Source organism: Ranitomeya imitator, chromosome 4 (genome assembly GCF_032444005.1).
Source record: "Ranitomeya imitator isolate aRanImi1 chromosome 4, aRanImi1.pri, whole genome shotgun sequence".
NCBI lineage: Eukaryota > Metazoa > Chordata > Amphibia > Anura > Dendrobatidae > Ranitomeya > Ranitomeya imitator.
Window position 1 is genome coordinate 474,907,768 of NC_091285.1, and position 19,684 is coordinate 474,927,451.

General features: G+C 43.9%; 2 protein-coding genes across 3 annotated transcripts in view; one reads left to right on the plus strand and one right to left on the minus strand.

The window, feature by feature from the left end:
* CHRNA7 (cholinergic receptor nicotinic alpha 7 subunit) overlaps positions 1-19,684 on the minus strand; it is a 622,924-nt gene that overhangs the window by 263,603 nt on the left and 339,637 nt on the right. The gene's annotated exons all lie outside the window — the stretch shown is intronic.
* On the plus strand, positions 8,624-12,403 carry LOC138674211 (uncharacterized). Of its 2 annotated transcripts, XM_069762118.1 has the most exons (3): positions 8,624-10,368; positions 10,559-10,624; positions 11,599-12,403. In XM_069762118.1, exons 1-2 carry the CDS (start codon positions 9,658-9,660, stop codon positions 10,586-10,588), a joined length of 741 nt encoding a protein of 246 aa, XP_069618219.1. In that variant the 5' UTR covers positions 8,624-9,657; the 3' UTR covers positions 10,589-10,624; positions 11,599-12,403. The 2 variants fall into 2 exon arrangements, with proteins under 2 accessions (XP_069618219.1, XP_069618217.1); XM_069762116.1 differs by having other exon boundaries at positions 8,624-10,624.

Consider the following 19,684-nt stretch of genomic DNA (forward strand, 5'->3'; position numbering starts at 1 on the left):
AATCTGCGGTTGTGCTTGGTTGAGGGGCAGTTGCAGGCAAATCTACGTCACTTGTGTCCCTCAAAAAACAAGAACCCGGCCTTGCCACGCCAACAATTTCCCGTGCCCCCGGGAAAGCTTCCTCATTAAAAATATACTCATCCCCATCATCCTCCTCATCCTCCACCTCCTCTTCGCCCGGTACCTCGTCATGTACACTGCCCTGACCAGACAATCGCTGACTGTCATCAAGGCTTTCCTCTTCCTCTGGTGCAGACGCCTGATCCTTTATGTGCGTCAAACTTTGCATCAGCAGACGCATTAGGGGGATGCTCATGCTTATTATGGCGTTGTCTGCACTAACCAGCCGTGTGCATTCCTCAAAACACTGAAGGACTTGACACATGTCTTGAATCTTCGACCACTGCACACCTGACAACTCCATGTCTGCCATCCTACTGCCTGCCCGTGTATGTGTATCCTCCCACAAAAACATAACAGCCCGCCTCTGTTTGCACAGTCTCTGAAGCATGTGCAGTGTTGAGTTCCACCTTGTTGCAACGTCTATGATTAGGCGATGCTGGGGAAGGTTCAAAGAACGCTGATAGGTCTGCATACGGCTGGAGTGTACAGGCGAACGGCGGATATGTGCGCAAAGTCCACGCACTTTGAGGAGCAGGTCGGATAACCCCGGATAACTTTTCAGGAAGCACTGCACCACCAGGTTTAATGTGTGAGACAGGCAAGGAATGTGTTTCAGTTGGGAAAGGGAAATGGCAGCCATGAAATTCCTTCCGTTATCACTAACTACCTTGCCTGCCTCAAGATCTACAGTGCCCAGCCACGACTGCGTTTCTTGCTGCAAGAACTCGGACAGAACTTCCGCGGTGTGTCTATTGTCGCCCAAACACTTCATAGCCAATACAGCCTGCTGACGTTTGCCAGTAGCTGCCCCATAATGGGAGACCTGGTGTGCAACAGTGGCAGGTGCGGATAGAGTGTTTGTGCGACTGCGGTCTGTGGACGAGCTCTTGCTTCTGCAGGAGGACGAGGAGGAGGAGGAGGGGGTGCGAACGGCTACAGCCAACTGTTTACTAGACCGTGGGCTAGGCAGAACTGTCCCAAACTTGCTGTCCCCTGTGGACCCTGAATCCACCACATTTACCCAGTGTGCCGTGATGGACACGTAACGTCCCTGGCCATGCCTACTGGTCCATGCATCTGTTGTCAGGTGCACCTTTGTGCTCACAGATTGCCTGAGTGCATGGACGATGCGCTCTTTAACATGCTGGTGGAGGGCTGGGATGGCTTTTCTGGAAAAAAAGTGTCGACTGGGTAGCTCGTAGCGTGGTACAGCGTAGTCCATCAGGTCTTTGAAAGCTTCGCTTTCAACTAACCGGTAGGGCATCATCTCTAACGAGATTAGTCTAGCTATGTGGGCGTTCAAACCCTGTGTACGCGGATGCGAGGCTAAGTATTTCCTTTTTCTAACCATAGTCTCATGTAGGGTGAGCTGGACTGGAGAGCTGGAGATCGTGGAACTAGCGGGGGTGCCGGTGGACATGGCAGACTGAGAGACGGTGGGAGATGGTATTGTTGCCGCCGGTGCCCTAGATGCAGTGTTTCCTACTACGAAACTGGTGATTCCCTGACCCTGACTGCTTTGGCCTGGCAAAGATACCTGCACAGATACAGCAGGTGGTGCGCTAAATGGTGGTCCTACACTGCCGGAAGGGATGTTGCGTTGATGACTAGCTTCATTGGCCGAGGGTGCAACAACCTTAAGGGACGTTTGGTAGTTAGTCCAAGCTTTCAAATGCATGGTGGTTAAATGTCTATGCATGCAACTAGTATTGAGACTTTTCAGATTCTGACCTCTGCTTAAGGAAGTAGAACATTTTTGACAGATGACTTTGCGCTGATCAATTGGATGTTGTTTAAAAAAATGCCAGACTGCACTCTTTCTAGCATCGGATACCTTTTCAGGCATTGCAGACTGAGCTTTAACCGGATGGCCACGCTGTCCTCCACCAGGTTTTGGCTTTGCCACGCGTTTTGGGCAAGATACGGGCCCGGCAGATGGAACCTGTGGCGATGTTGATGCCTGCTGCGGCCCCTCCTCCTCCTCTGCTTCAGAACTGCTGCCGCCTGCACCCTGTTCCCCCAATGGCTGCCAATCGGGGTCAAGAACTGGGTCATCTAATAACTCTTCTTGTACCTCCTGCGCAACTTCGTCTGTGTCACCGTGTCGTTCGGTGGTATAGCGTTCGTGATGGGGCAACATAGTCTCATCAGGGTCTGATTCTTGATCAGCACCCTGCGAGGGCAATGTTGTGGTCTGAGTCAAAGGACCAGCATAGTAGTCTGGCTGTGGCTGTGCGTCAGTGCACTCCATGTCAGATTCAACTTGTAATGGGCATGGACTGTTAACTGCTTCACTTTCTAAGCCAGGGACGGTATGTGTAAAGAGCTCCATGGAGTAACCCGTTGTGTCGCCTGCTGCATTCTTCTCTGTTGTTGTTTTTGCTGAAGAGGACAAGGAAGTGACTTGTCCCTGACCGTGAACATCCACTAACGACGCGCTGCTTTTACTTTTACCAGTTTCACGAGAGGAGGCAAAAGAGCTAGAGGCTGAGTCAGCAAGATAAGCCAAAACTTGCTCTTGCTGCTCCGGCTTTAAAAGCGGTTTTCCTAATCCCAGAAAAGGGAGCGTTCGAGGCCTTGTGTAGCCGGACGACGAACCTGGCTCCACAGCTCCAGACTTAGGTGCAATATTTTTTTTCCCACGACCACCTGATGCTCCACCACTACCACTACCCTCATTACCAGCTGACAATGAACGCCCCCGGCCACGACCTCTTCCACTAGACTTCCTCATTGTTTTAAAAACGTAACCAAACTAACGTTATTTGTTGCAGTCACACAACTTACACGGTGAGCTATAACTTCAGTATGATTTAGCTCCCCTTTTACAGGTTGGTGAGACCACAGCGAAAATCAGGCCCAATGTTACACACTCTGTTTTTGGTGGCTGCAAATTAGAGAGATGCCCCACACGCAGGACTGTCACTGAAGCACAAATGTTAATATTAATGTCACACTATTATTTTTTTTTTACTTTTATTTTTTTCAGGATCACTTTAGAAACCCAAAAAAAAAAAAAAAATAGATTTTTGCAGGGAGAATTTAGAAAACAAATGTAACAAACTATATGCTTTCTATGGGCCACTGAGTGAGAGATGACGCACACAGGAATCAGGAGTGGCACACAAGCCCAGAGGCCAATATTTTTCTACCAATGATTGATGTAGTTATTTTCTCTGGTAGATTTTGGAACCCAAATCAAGGAAAAAAAATATAGGCTTTCTATGGACCACAATTGGAGAGAGAGAGAGAGAGAGAGAGAGAGAGAGAGAGAGAGAGATGGCACACCCAGGAGTCAAGACTGGCACACAAGCAGAAAGGCCAATATTAATCTCCCACTGTTTTTTTTGTTTGTTTTTTTTTTTTTTTTTTCAGGGAGACTTTAGAAAAAAAAATAATAAAAAAAATATGATTTTATCAGGAAGAATTTAGAAACCAAATAAAATAAAATGATTTTTTCAGGGAGAATTTATAAAACTAATAAAACAAAAAATAGGCGTTCTATGGCCCACTGAGTGACAGATGACGCACACAGGAGTCAAGACTGGCACACAAGCAGAAAGGCCAATATTAATCCCCCACTGTTTTTTTTGTTTGTTTTTTTTTTTTTTTTTTCAGGGAGACTTTAGAAAAAAAAATAATAAAAAAAATATGATTTTATCAGGAAGAATTTAGAAACCAAATAAAATAAAATGATTTTTTCAGGGAGAATTTATAAAACTAATAAAACAAAAAATAGGCGTTCTATGGCCCACTGAGTGACAGATGACGCACACAGGAGTCAAGACTGGCACACAAGCAGAAAGGCCAATATTAATCCCCCACTGTTTTTTTTGTTTGTTTTTTTTTTTGTTTTGTTTTTTTCAGGGAGACTTTAGAATAAAAAATAATAAAAAAAATATGATTTTATCAGGAAGAATTTAGAAACCAAATAAAATAAAATGATTTTTTCAGGGAGAATTTAGAAAACAAATAAAACCAAAAATAGGCGTTCTATGGCCCACTGACTGAGAGAGAGAGAGAGATGGCACGCTTAGTACTGGCACACAAGCCCAAAGGGCAATATTAATCTCCCTTTTTTTTTCAGGGAGAATTTCTAAAACCCAAAAAAAAAAAAAAATAGGCTTTCTATGGCCCACTATTTGTGAGAGAGATGGGACGCTCAGGACTGGCACAGATGGCACGCTCAGGACTGGCACAGAAGCCCAGAGGCCAATATTAATCTCCCTTTTTTTCTGGGAGAATTTATAAAACCAAAAAAATATTTAAATAGGCTTTCTATGGCCCACTATTTGTGAGAGAGATGGCACGCTCAGGACTGGCACGGATGGCACGCTCACAACTGGCACACAAGCCCAGAGGCCAATATTAATCTCCCTTTTTTTCAGGGAGAATTTATAAAACCAAAAAAAAAATTAAATAGGCTTTCTATGGCCCACTATTTGTGAGAGAGATGGCACGCTCAGGACTGGCACAGATGGCACGCTCACAACTGGCACACAAGCCCAGAGGCCAATATTAATCTCCCTTTTTTCAGGGAAAATTTATAAAACCAAAAAAAAAATTAAATAGGCTTTCTATGGCCCACTATTTGTGAGAGAGATGGCACGCTCAGGACTGGCACAGATGGCACGCTCACAACTGGCACACAAGCCCAGAGGCCAATATTAATCTCCCTTTTTTTCAGGGAAAATTTATAAAACCAAAAAAAAAATTAAATAGGCTTTCTATGGCCCACTATTTGTGAGAGAGATGGCACGCTCAGGGCTGGCACAGATGGCACGCTCAGGACTGGCACACAAGCCCAGAGGCCAATATTAATCTCCCTTTTTTTCAGGGAGAATTTATAAAACCCAAAAAAAAAAAAATAGGCTTTCTATGGCCCACTATTTGTGAGAGAGATGGCACACTCAGGACTGGCACACAAGCCCAAAGGCCAATATTAATCTCCCACTGTATTTTTATCAGGGAGAATTTATACACCCCACAAAAAAAAATACAGAAAAATGAAAAGGCTTTCTATGGCCCACTATGTGAGAGAGATGGCACACACAGGGATGGCACTCTAGCAGAAATGCCAAATTGCCAATCTTAATCTCCCACCAAAAAAAAAAAAAAACAGGGACTGTCCTACAATTACTATCTCCCTGCCTGCAGTAATCTCAGCCAGGTATGGCAGGCAGCTACTATCTCCCTTTAATCCGACAAGGAAAGAATCCCCAAATAGAAACAATTATGCTTCAAGCAGATGCACAAATCTATAAACCAATCAAAAAACTACTTGAATATAAATAATCAAAAAAATATATATAAAAGTTCAAAAATATTTTATTGACACCAATAGAACAATACACAAATAATAATTAAAAACAAGAGGAGTAGCTTTGGACATCCAGAATAATAATATATATCTACTGTTTTATTGATGGATATATCCTATTCTAATAATAAAGTACTGTTAGTAGCAAGACAATAATAACTGCTTCTCAGAACTGCTATACAAGTATATATCTTAGGGCTGCTGTATTAGTATATTTCCACCATGGGACATAAGTGTAGGAGAAGGTACAACAGTATCAATATCCAAGTGGAGATCCTAAAGATGACCTTTCATATCCCACACCTACCCTTTACATAAAGCAGTTTTGAAGCCAAAAAAAGTGCATAGTGCATAGTGCAAAAGGTATACATACTAACCAGTAGTCATGATAGATGGACCGAAGCTACCTCCTCACACTCCAACGCGCGTTTCACACGTCTTGCTTCTTCAGGGAGTGATGTGAGGGAGGTCGAGCTGCCGCTTTATATATGATCAAAATTGAGCCCCTATCCAATCCTATTACCGGCGCCTTATTACGTGCCTCACATGCTACTCCGGCGCCCACACGCCGCCCCACGCCCAACAGCGACATCACAAGGAGGCGCGGCGCGCTGCTCGAGACGTCACAAGCCAGGCCGGAGACGGAGCATGCGCATACCAGAGAAGCCGGTGACGCACACTATACCATAGAGGCCATAGTGGATATGGTGCATAGGTAACGGCGCGTCGCCCGCTGCCACGGCGACAACACCTCCACCCCGCATCCCGCGGCAGCTCCGCAGAGACGCGCTATTGCGCGATCCGCGGCGCTACAGGCGAGGCACGGGACGGAAGGTGCGCCCACCACGGAAGCAAGAGACGCGCTCAGCACCATTTGAATCGCATAGGGATATTAAAAAATCATGCACTTGTAGTGGCGCGTCTCCCGTCGCCACGGCGACAGCACCCCCACCCCGCATCCCGCGGCAGCGCCACAGAATCGCGCTCTTGCGCGATCCATGACACCACAAGCAGGACGCGGGATGGCAGGCGTGCACACCACGGGAACAGGAGACGCGCACAGCACAATAAAGATAATATCCTATAAAGGCAACAAGCCTATTCCAAAGGGCAGATTAAATTTATGTCTTACAATAAACACGTGGGGGCCAGTATACTGCCATAAAAAATATATATAAAAAAAAGAGAACACAAACTGAACCTATACTAATCTATGACTAAAAAAAGTGAAACATATATGGAAAATATATATATATATAAATGTGCTACTCATTAAAGTGCATCTATATCATCAAAACATGAAAATATAGCAAAATGCATAATACACTAATATAGATTAAATATAAAAAGTGCTGATATAGAAAATGTGCAAAGGGAATATAGAAATATATTCATGGTTAAAGTGCAGTTACATGAAGAATAATAACAACAATAAAGTGATTTGTTGCTGATTGAAGTTCACAGCCATAGCTTTCCTGCTTCAATGCCGCATCTCCAAAACAATTGTATGTGAGTATAAGCCCTAAATGAATGAATATACACAAAAAAGAAAAACGTAAGTATCAGGTAGCAGATTTGACCCCACATGTTAAATGGACCTCCTCATTAAAGGGACAAATTAAACAAGATTAAAACCATCATATAAAAATAAAAATAAAAAGACAAAAAACAAAAGAATAATGAAATAAAAATAAAAATAAAAACATAATAACAACACTAGTAGTAACAGCACAGGCAACAGTTAAAGGACTCCACTATAAGAAACTAGCAAAGCCCCATTGGTCATTAAGGCCATATGGTTTCATTGTTCTCAGACTCGTTATCCATCGGCATTCTCTCTGGGCTAGTTTTGTCATAATATTACCCCCCCGAATGCCAAGATGTACCACATCAATACCTCTTATCTGAAGATCTATTGCTCCTGATGGATGGAATTCTCTGTAGTGAGCCGGAATTGTCTTCAATTTTGCGATCTCTTCTTGTTGAGAGTTTTCCAACCTAAGTAGTCTCGCTGCTCGAATATCCTTCACGTGTTCCAATACACGTACCCGCAATTGTCTTGACGTTAAGCCAATATATATAAGTCCACATGGACATGTCAGGTAGTATATCACTGATGTTGTTTTACAATTGATCGGATGAACGATCTTGAAGTCGCGTGTTTTTGAAGAGTTACAAAAAGTCTCTGTCTTAATCATATACTTGCACGCACTACAGTCTCCACACGAGCGTGAGCCCCATTTGGGGCCTTTTGAGTTAAAGATGAAACTAGATTTTGGCGCAACATAATGGCTGTGTATAATGGTGTCCCCAATGGTCTTACTTCTTCTTGCCACAACCTGTGCTCTATCCTCAATAAACTTGGTTAATCCCGGATCTCGTTTCAATATTGGCCAAAACTTGTTAAAGATGTTATTCATATCTCTCCATCTCCCATGGTAGTTTGTAATAATCCGTAAGCGTGAATCATCTTTGGTAGTGATCCTATTTTGGAGAAGTGTATTACGGTCCATAGCCTTTGCTTGTTGATAACCTTGACTAATATCCATGGGATTATACCCACGACATAAAAATCTCGTGGTAATGTCACGTGCCTGGACTTCAAATTCTTCATTTGTGTCGCAAATTCTTCTTGCTCTAATAAATTGTCCTTTGGGAATTGCCTTAACAGTATGTCTTGGGTGTGCCGATTTAGCATGCAAAACCGAGTTCGTACTGGTCTCCTTACGAAAAATGGTACTGTGGATGGTCCCCGAGACATCTACTCTCAATTTTAGATCTAAAAAGTCAATCTCTTCTTTGGTGGTTTTGAAGGTAAGTTTTACATTCCAGTCATTATTGTTCAGATGTCGGAGGAATCTGTCCAGCTCCAATCCATCACCCTGCCAGATGAAAAGAAGATCATCAATGAAACGCATCCAACTCACCACAGAAGGACCTTGGCTATCATGTAAGTATGGCAGCATATGTTCACGTTCCCAATGACCCATAAAAAGATTGGCATATGAGGGCGCAAAAGACGCCCCCATTGCCACTCCACGCTGTTGTTTATAAAATCTATCCTTAAAGGTAAAATAATTATGGGTCAGTGCATACTCCAATAATTCCAAAAGCAGTTGTAACAAATCCCTATCCATGCCTTTATTTGAAAGAAAGAATTAATATCCCTATGCGATTCAAATGGTGCTGAGCGCGTCTCTTGCTTCCGTGGTGGGCGCACCTTCCGTCCCGTGCCTCGCCTGTAGCGCCGCGGATCGCGCAATAGCGCGTCTCTGCGGAGCTGCCGCGGGATGCGGGGTGGAGGTGTTGTCGCCGTGGCAGCGGGCGACGCGCCGTTACCTATGCACCATATCCACTATGGCCTCTATGGTATAGTGTGCGTCACCGGCTTCTCTGGTATGCGCATGCTCCGTCTCCGGCCTGGCTTGTGACGTCTCGAGCAGCGCGCCGCGCCTCCTTGTGATGTCGCTGTTGGGCGTGGGGCGGCGTGTGGGCGCCGGAGTAGCATGTGAGGCACGTAATAAGGCGCCGGTAATAGGATTGGATAGGGGCTCAATTTTGATCATATATAAAGCGGCAGCTCGACCTCCCTCACATCACTCCCTGAAGAAGCAAGACGTGTGAAACGCGCGTTGGAGTGTGAGGAGGTAGCTTCGGTCCATCTATCATGACTACTGGTTAGTATGTATACCTTTTGCACTATGCACTATGCACTTTTTTTGGCTTCAAAACTGCTTTATGTAAAGGGTAGGTGTGGGATATGAAAGGTCATCTTTAGGATCTCCACTTGGATATTGATACTGTTGTACCTTCTCCTACACTTATGTCCCATGGTGGAAATATACTAATACAGCAGCCCTAAGATATATACTTGTATAGCAGTTCTGAGAAGCAGTTATTATTGTCTTGCTACTAACAGTACTTTATTATTAGAATAGGATATATCCATCAATAAAACAGTAGATATATATTATTATTCTGGATGTCCAAAGCTACTCCTCTTGTTTTTAATTATTATTTGTGTATTGTTCTATTGGTGTCAATAAAATATTTTTGAACTTTTATATATATTTTTTTGATTATTTATATTCAAGTAGTTTTTTGATTGGTTTATAGATTTGTGCATCTGCTTGAAGCATAATTGTTTCTATTTGGGGATTCTTTCCTTGTCGGATTAAAGTGTATTCTATTTTTTAGGAATTTCCCTGCCTACTATGGATTATAAAAGCCGGGACACCAGCTGGCTTTCACAAATTTCTACTATTTTTGGGGACAACTCAGATAAGACTAATGATATTGTAAATAGTCCTGATAATTGTGAGGCAGACAGGCAACAGTTGAAGGATCTCTTATTTAAACGTATGAAAACATGGTGGAATAGCAAAACCCTTGAACAATACTTGCAACGCAGATTTATACCAAGAGGTTTGCGTGTGCAAGTCTTTCCCTCCTTTGTGGTGGAAGATTTGACTATTGTAAAAAAATGGGAAGAAGCCTGTCAAAGTTGCTCTAAAACTTTTTTAGAGCTACTGATCTCCCTTGATCAGAAAAAGTTAGAGGTAATAGAGAGTCAGATACGTATTATACAGGATAAACTAAAAGAAAAGATGTCCATTGTGGAATTGACGGCATTTGAAGTAGACCTAGATAAGAGCCATGCTAAATGGGAACAGGATCTTAAAAAAATGAAGGCTCAAAAATTTCAAAGAGATCAGGCTGATTATCAGCAGAATAAGGTTTATAGGTGGAGGAGGAGCCAGAATCAGTCTCGAACCAACTCTATAGCTTCAATTTCGAGTACTTCCTCGCACATCTCAACGGAGACGGATACCTCAATGGATTTAAGACGTTACAACACTCGTCAAGCAACTGGAGGACGTGATTATAATAAATATCAAGAGTCCAAACAAAATAGCAATTTTAAGGTAATAAACCTATCTGATATTGACCTCTCAGCTGACCAATTGTCAGTCTTATCTTTGGGTCTAACTTTTTGCCCCACATCTAATTTCGATACATTTGTGGCCATAAAGGATGTATTTTTGTTTGCTCGCAAACTTCTCCTGAAGAAATTTCATGAAAATAAAAATCCTGCCAATTCATTTTTTTCAACAGAGGCGGAATTGGAAACGCTCCGGATATTAGAGGAATTACTTCTGGAGCAGCAGGAATCTGTGCAGAGTAAGTTCCCGGAATTTATTAGAAAGAAATCTAAAACTTTTCCGCCAATTACGTTGAATTCTTCGATAGAAGTCTTTGTGAAAATGGTGTGTGATGAATTATACCAACTTCAAACCCGCAGACCAAGCGATAATTTGACATTTACACAACGAAAGGCATTGAAGGAATTGAAAAATATGAAGCAGGTGGTGTTCAAACCTGCCGATAAAGGCGGTAATGTGGTGGTCTGGCCGGTACAATTATACGAAAAAGAGGCTTTCAAGCAATTGAACAATACAAATTGTTATCAGAAATTAAGCTCAGACCCCACTGCCGCCTTTCAAAGGCAATTACTTGCTATCTTGAATGAGGCTTTGGATAAAGGCCTCATAACCAAATCAATATGGGAAGGTTTATGTGTCAACCACCCTGTGACGCCAACAATATATTTTTTGCCGAAAATACATAAAGACTTGGTCAGCCCACCCGGAAGACCAATTGTCTCCGGATGTGGCGGATTAAATGAACCCACCTGCAGATTTCTTGATTTTTATTTAAAACCCTGTGTGGAGGAATTACCTTCTTATGTGAAGGATTCGGGGGAAGTTTTGCAAAGATTACAGGGAGTGAATTTTGAGTCTGATATGATCCTCATCACTGGAGACGTAGAGACCTTATATACCTGTATTAGTCATGAACGAGGTATATCGGCAGCAGAATTCTTTCTTTCAAATAAAGGCATGGATAGGGATTTGTTACAACTGCTTTTGGAATTATTGGAGTATGCACTGACCCATAATTATTTTACCTTTAAGGATAGATTTTATAAACAACAGCGTGGAGTGGCAATGGGGGCGTCTTTTGCGCCCTCATATGCCAATCTTTTTATGGGTCATTGGGAACGTGAACATATGCTGCCATACTTACATGATAGCCAAGGTCCTTCTGTGGTGAGTTGGATGCGTTTCATTGATGATCTTTTTTTCATCTGGCAGGGTGATGGATTGGAGCTGGACAGATTCCTCCGACATCTGAACAATAATGACTGGAATGTAAAACTTACCTTCAAAACCACCAAAGAAGAGATTGACTTTTTAGATCTAAAATTGAGAGTAGATGTCTCGGGGACCATCCACAGTACCATTTTTCGTAAGGAGACCAGTACGAACTCGGTTTTGCATGCTAAATCGGCACACCCAAGACATACTGTTAAGGCAATTCCCAAAGGACAATTTATTAGAGCAAGAAGAATTTGCGACACAAATGAAGAATTTGAAGTCCAGGCACGTGACATTACCACGAGATTTTTATGTCGTGGGTATAATCCCATGGATATTAGTCAAGGTTATCAACAAGCAAAGGCTATGGACCGTAATACACTTCTCCAAAATAGGATCACTACCAAAGATGATTCACGCTTACGGATTATTACAAACTACCATGGGAGATGGAGAGATATGAATAACATCTTTAACAAGTTTTGGCCAATATTGAAACGAGATCCGGGATTAACCAAGTTTATTGAGGATAGAGCACAGGTTGTGGCAAGAAGAAGTAAGACCATTGGGGACACCATTATACACAGCCATTATGTTGCGCCAAAATCTAGTTTCATCTTTAACTCAAAAGGCCCCAAATGGGGCTCACGCTCGTGTGGAGACTGTAGTGCGTGCAAGTATATGATTAAGACAGAGACTTTTTGTAACTCTTCAAAAACACGCGACTTCAAGATCGTTCATCCGATCAATTGTAAAACAACATCAGTGATATACTACCTGACATGTCCATGTGGACTTATATATATTGGCTTAACGTCAAGACAATTGCGGGTACGTGTATTGGAACACGTGAAGGATATTCGAGCAGCGAGACTACTTAGGTTGGAAAACTCTCAACAAGAAGAGATCGCAAAATTGAAGACAATTCCGGCTCACTACAGAGAATTCCATCCATCAGGAGCAATAGATCTTCAGATAAGAGGTATTGATGTGGTACATCTTGGCATTCGGGGGGGTAATATTATGACAAAACTAGCCCAGAGAGAATGCCGATGGATAACGAGTCTGAGAACAATGAAACCATATGGCCTTAATGACCAATGGGGCTTTGCTAGTTTCTTATAGTGGAGTCCTTTAACTGTTGCCTGTGCTGTTACTACTAGTGTTGTTATTATGTTTTTATTTTTATTTTTATTTCATTATTCTTTTGTTTTTTGTCTTTTTATTTTTATTTTTATATGATGGTTTTAATCTTGTTTAATTTGTCCCTTTAATGAGGAGGTCCATTTAACATGTGGGGTCAAATCTGCTACCTGATACTTACGTTTTTCTTTTTTGTGTATATTCATTCATTTAGGGCTTATACTCACATACAATTGTTTTGGAGATGCGGCATTGAAGCAGGAAAGCTATGGCTGTGAACTTCAATCAGCAACAAATCACTTTATTGTTGTTATTATTCTTCATGTAACTGCACTTTAACCATGAATATATTTCTATATTCCCTTTGCACATTTTCTATATCAGCACTTTTTATATTTAATCTATATTAGTGTATTATGCATTTTGCTATATTTTCATGTTTTGATGATATAGATGCACTTTAATGAGTAGCACATTTATATATATATATATTTTCCATATATGTTTCACTTTTTTTAGTCATAGATTAGTATAGGTTCAGTTTGTGTTCTCTTTTTTTTATATATATTTTTTATGGCAGTATACTGGCCCCCACGTGTTTATTGTAAGACATAAATTTAATCTGCCCTTTGGAATAGGCTTGTTGCCTTTATAGGATATTATCTTTATTGTGCTGTGCGCGTCTCCTGTTCCCGTGGTGTGCACGCCTGCCATCCCGCGTCCTGCTTGTGGTGTCATGGATCGCGCAAGAGCGCGATTCTGTGGCGCTGCCGCGGGATGCGGGGTGGGGGTGCTGTCGCCGTGGCGACGGGAGACGCGCCACTACAAGTGCATGATTTTTTAATATCCCTATGCGATTCAAATGGTGCTGAGCGCGTCTCTTGCTTCCGTGGTGGGCGCACCTTCCGTCCCGTGCCTCGCCTGTAGCGCCGCGGATCGCGCAATAGCGCGTCTCTGCGGAGCTGCCGCGGGATGCGGGGTGGAGGTGTTGTCGCCGTGGCAGCGGGCGACGCGCCGTTACCTATGCACCATATCCACTATGGCCTCTATGGTATAGTGTGCGTCACCGGCTTCTCTGGTATGCGCATGCTCCGTCTCCGGCCTGGCTTGTGACGTCTCGAGCAGCGCGCCGCGCCTCCTTGTGATGTCGCTGTTGGGCGTGGGGCGGCGTGTGGGCGCCGGAGTAGCATGTGAGGCACGTAATAAGGCGCCGGTAATAGGATTGGATAGGGGCTCAATTTTGATCATATATAAAGCGGCAGCTCGACCTCCCTCACATCACTCCCTGAAGAAGCAAGACGTGTGAAACGCGCGTTGGAGTGTGAGGAGGTAGCTTCGGTCCATCTATCATGACTACTGGTTAGTATGTATACCTTTTGCACTATGCACTATGCACTTTTTTTGGCTTCAAAACTGCTTTATGTAAAGGGTAGGTGTGGGATATGAAAGGTCATCTTTAGGATCTCCACTTGGATATTGATACTGTTGTACCTTCTCCTACACTTATGTCCCATGGTGGAAATATACTAATACAGCAGCCCTAAGATATATACTTGTATAGCAGTTCTGAGAAGCAGTTATTATTGTCTTGCTACTAACAGTACTTTATTATTAGAATAGGATATATCCATCAATAAAACAGTAGATATATATTATTATTCTGGATGTCCAAAGCTACTCCTCTTGTTTTTAATTATTATTTGTGTATTGTTCTATTGGTGTCAATAAAATATTTTTGAACTTTTATATATATTTTTTTGATTATTTATATTCAAGTAGTTTTTTGATTGGTTTATAGCTACTATCTCCCTGCCTGCAGTAATCTCAGCCAGGTATGGCAGGCAGCAATAAGGAGTGGACTGATGCACAAATGAAATAAAAAGTGTGGACAAACAAAAAAGATAGCTGTGCAGAAAGGAAGGAACAAGAGGATTTGTGCTTTGAAAAAAGCAGTTGGTTTGCACAGCGGCGTACACACAGCAATGCAGCTATCAGGGAGCCTTCTAGGGCAGCCCAATGAGCTACAGCGCTGAGGGGAAAAAAAAAAAAAAAAAACTTCCACTGTCCCTGCACACCGAGGGTGGTGTTGGACAGTGCAAATCGCTGCAGCACAAGCGGTTTTGTGGTTAATGGACCCTGCCTAACGCTATCCCTGCTTCTGACGAAGCGGCAGCAACCTCTCCCTAAGCTCAGATCAGCAGCAGTAAGATGGCGGTCGGCGGGAATGCCTCTTTATAGCCCCTGTGACGTCGCAGACAGCAAGCCAATCACTGCAATGCCCTTCTCTAAGATGGTGGGGACCAGGACCTATGTCATCACGCTGCCCACACTCTGCATTTACCTTCATTGGCTTTTCGCGTCATTGAAACGCGACTTTGGCGCGAAAGTCGCGTACCGCATGGCCGACCCCGCACAGGGGTCGGATCGGGTTTCATGAAACCCCGACTTAGCCAAAAGTCGGCGACTTTTGAAAATGTTCGACCCGTTTCGCTTAACCCTAGTTCCCACTCTGTCAGAAGACAGCTTGAGCGATCAGCTGTGATCGGAGGTATAAACTTCACCTCCAGTTACTGGTGGCAGCTGATGGGACTACTGCTCCCATCATCTGACACCTACAGCTGCTAATTACAGTGAGAGCAGGAGCGGCGGATCGGAGTTTTCATCTGCCGCTCCGGCGCTATAAATAGATAATTAAAAAAAAAACAGCTTGGGTTCCTCACTAATTTTGATAATCAGCCAGACAAAACTCACAGCTGGGGGCTGCAACCGCCTGCTGTGAGCTTAAGCAAGGCTAGATATCAAGAATAGAGGGGTCCTCACGCTTTTTTTTTAAATTATTTAAATAATTTTAAAAGACGGCGTGGGGTCCCCCCATTTTTGACAACCAGCATTGCTAAAGCAGACTGTTGAAGGTGGGTATTCTCAAGCTGGTAAGGGGCCATTGATATAGGCCCCCCAACCTAAAAATAGTAGCCTGCACCTGCCCAGAAAAGGCGCATCTATTAGATGCGCCAATTCTGGCGCTTTGCCCGTCTCTTCCCACTTGCCCTGTAGTGGTGGCAAGCGGGTTAATGAGAGGTTAATTAGTAATTACTAATCCTATAGTAATCAAAGAGTTAAATAAACACACACACATGCAGAAAAAAAGTATTTTAATGAAATAAAACACCACACAGTTTTGACAATCTTTTTATTGTTCTGCCATTCGATAGTGAAGCCATCGATCTTCTGTATTAAAAATAAAATAAAAAAGCCAAAGTATACTTCCTGATCCGTCGTACTCCAATAGAATGAGTGTCCCACGCAGTATCTGGGGGAGATAAAGCTTACAGCCGGGAGCACTGCTAATGGGACCGCTCCCAGCTGTAAGCAACTGGGGAATGAATGAGACGCAGCAGACGCAGGCTCATTAACTAGCGGTGACATCGCCGAGCCTGCGCTCCCTCACTTCCTGACCGGAGGTAACCTGCACCATGGGAAAAGGCCAGGGAAGAGGATACCGCAGATAATATATCTATCTATTCTATCAATCAATCTATCTATTCTATCAATTGAGCTATCTACAGGAAGTTGTTTTTTTTCTGTGTGAACTCAACTTTATTGGCATGCACAAAGAGAGAAAAAAAAAGCACCAAAAACGCTGCCAAAAAGGCACCTAAACTTGCCTTTTTGGTGCAGCTTCATTCTTGCCAAGATGATCAGGTTTTGCTGCAGAAAAAAACACCCCAAAAACACCCTGTGTGAACTTACCCTTATACTACTAGTAATATTGTCCTTCTTAAGTCAGTCATCCTGTGTACAATCTGTTCCTGGTAATGTTGCCAATGAGGTTGAGCATCAGTAAAAGGGTTAAATTACTATGGGCCACTGATCTCACACTGCAGACGCAGATCATGATGCCCGACATCAAATTCAGGTCCCTTTAGCCTGTACTGTATGTGTTCTGGGTATCAGAACTGGCAGCAAAGTGGGACAGATGATTTTGATTTGGTTAAGTGGTATTTTTCAGGGGTTAAATGATTTTGAGCCACTGATCTCACACCAGTATTGCATACATAGTGATGGCCTGCTTAGAAAGATTAAAGTTTTTTAAAGCTACTGGTGTCTCTGGAGTCAGTGAACCCCAAGTTGCAGGATTGTCCAGCTGCCCCTAACATACCCCTGCGGGTGTATAGGCTGTACGGTCTGGGTCCAGGCGCACGTGCAGTGCTCATATTGAAGCTGGCTCGTACACCTGATAAGCCCCCACAATGGACCAGAACTGACGTCCGACTGCGCGTCATACTATGAGGAGGAGGGGGAAATTTCAACATAGGGGGCGAGAAGAGAAGGAATGATGATGCCCAGTGGGGCGCGATAAGAGCAGCAAGGGGGAGAGATTGGAGACCCGGAGACTGCCCATCCCAGTCTACGCCATAGCCTGGAGTCCTCATTATTAGGGTTGAGCGAAACGGGTCGGCCACTTTCAGAAGTCGCCGACTTTTGGGAAAGTCGGTTTTCATGAAACCAGACCCTACCCCTGTGTGGGGTCGGCCATGAGGTCGGCGATCTTCTGAATCTGGAATCGGAATTCCGATACCGATTCCCGATATGTTTAAGATATCGGGAATCGGTATCGGAATTCAGATTTAAGTGTAAAATAAAGAATAAAAATTAAAAATATCGCTATACTCACCCTCTGACGCACCCTGGTACTAACCGGGAACCTTCCTTCCTTCGAATCAGCGCTTGCAGGACCTTGCGGTGACGTCGCGGCTTGTGATTGGTCGCGCGGCCGCCCATGTGACCGCTCGCGCGACCAATCACAAGCCGCGACGTCACCGCAAGGTCCTGCAAGCGCTGATTCGAAGGAAGGAAGGTTCCCGGTTAGTACCAGGGCGCGTCAGAGGGTGAGTGGTCGCGCGGCCGCTCATGTGACCGCTCGCGCGACCAATCACAAGCCGCGACGTTACCGCGACGTCACGCAAGGTCCTTCAAGCGCTGATTCTTAGGAAGGAAGGCTGCCGGAAAGAAGCAGGGCGCGTCCGAGGGTGAGTATATTCCTATTAGGTATATACGCACCCTCGGACGCGCCCTGCTTCTTTCCGGCAGCCTTCCTTCCTAAGAATCAGCGCTTGCAGGACCTTGCGTGACGTCGTGGCTTGTGATTGGTCGCGCGAGCGGTCACATGGGCGACCAATCACAAGCCGTGACGTCACCGCGACGTCACCGCAAGGTCCTGGAAGTGCTGATTCGAAGGAAGGAAGGTTCCCGGTTAGTACCAGGGCGCGTCAGAGGGTGAGTATAGCGATATTTTTTATTTTAATTCTTTATTTTATACTTAAATATGGATCCCAGGGCCTGAAGGAGAGTTTCCTCTCCTTCAGACCCTGGGAACCATTGGAAACCCAATGCACTGCATTGGGTTTCGAGTTTCGTCCGACCCCGACCCCGACTTTTTTATAGGATCGGCCGATTTCACTCGACCCGACTTTTGAAAAGGTCGGGTTTCGTGAAACCCGACCCGATCCTATAAAAGTAAAAGTCGCTCAACCCTACTCATTATCATATGAATATGTAAGTTAATAAATTTTTCTAAAGCTTGATAGTGTATTTTAAGGTCAGGGTGGGATGGTTAGGGATGAGCTAGCAAGGTGCAGAGACAGGTAGTGATGCTACTTGCGGACATGTGCGGCACTTGCGGTATTGCACTTGTGGTGAGACAAAAAAAACAAAATCCAGCTCACCATACCGACATTCCCAGGAGCTCGGAGCACGGAACCGCTGTGTCTGGGTGTGGACGAACAGGAAAGAGAAGGAGATCCAGCTCAACGAAATAGTGAAAAATCCATAGTTTATTTCACTTAAAATATAGTGAAAGGACAAAACATCGACATACAGAAAAATTAAAACCAAGGTCAATGCGTTTCCGGTGACTAAGCACCCTAGGGTGCTTAGTCACCGGAAACGCGTTGACCTTGGTTTTAATTTTTCTGTATGCTGATGTTTTGTCCTTTCACTATATTTTAAGTGAAATAAACTATGGATTTTTCACTATTTCGTTGAGCTGGATCTCCTTCTCTTTCCTGAGACAAAAAAACACTGCTAGCCAGATTGTGGCAAAACCGCAAGTGCCGCACATGTCCGCAAGTCCCATATTGAACGAATGAGGCCGGACACAGTGTTGCCGTAAGTGATCCGTTAAGTGGCAGATGTGGAAAAACTGCTGTATCTGCCCAAATAGCAAAAATTGCTGATATCAAAGTAGCCTAAGTCATTACCGACAATATCTGCATTAGGGCTCCTTCTCACTTGCGAGCAACTCGGTTGAGTCTCGCATGGTTAAAACCCGACTCTGTACCCAGCACTCAGATCGGAGCGTGCGGCCGCATATGAATACATGCAGCCGCACACTCCGCTCCTCTGTGCCGGCAGCAGCGCCGGGGTATTGCCATGCGAGACTCATCTGAGCCTCGCACAAGTGAGAGGGAGTCTTTAGTCATACTCACCAATGGGGAGGCAGCAAGAAAAGTGCTTGGGGCAGCATACACTCTAAATACGGCCCTGACCGGAGTTTATATCGTAGTCTGAAGTCTACATTCACGATTATGAATATGATTGTTTAATTTTCCTACTATACTGAATTTGTAAATTTGGTCAATTCATTACTTACAAAGGCAAGCTCTCTGCATTCAGTTGAACTTGCATCTATGAGACAGGTGTACTTTTGAAAGTTCAACTGCTGGCACTTCCAGGAGGATGAAGGGACAGTATAGAGGAGGAAAATGTATGAGGAGGAGTATGATGGGACAGTTTGAGTGATAAAAGTGTGAGGGAACAGTATGGGATGGAATGTGAAGGGTTGGTATGGGACCAAAATGTAAAGGGACAGTATGGATGGAGAACAGTATGAGGGGACAGTATGGCAGAGTGAATGTGAGGGGAGAGAATGGAGGGAAAG

Excerpts from the sequence above, each read along its gene's own strand:
- LOC138674211 (XM_069762116.1), top strand. The coding sequence starts at position 9,658 with ATGGATTATAAAAGCCGGGACACCAGCTGGCTTTCACAAATTTCTACT.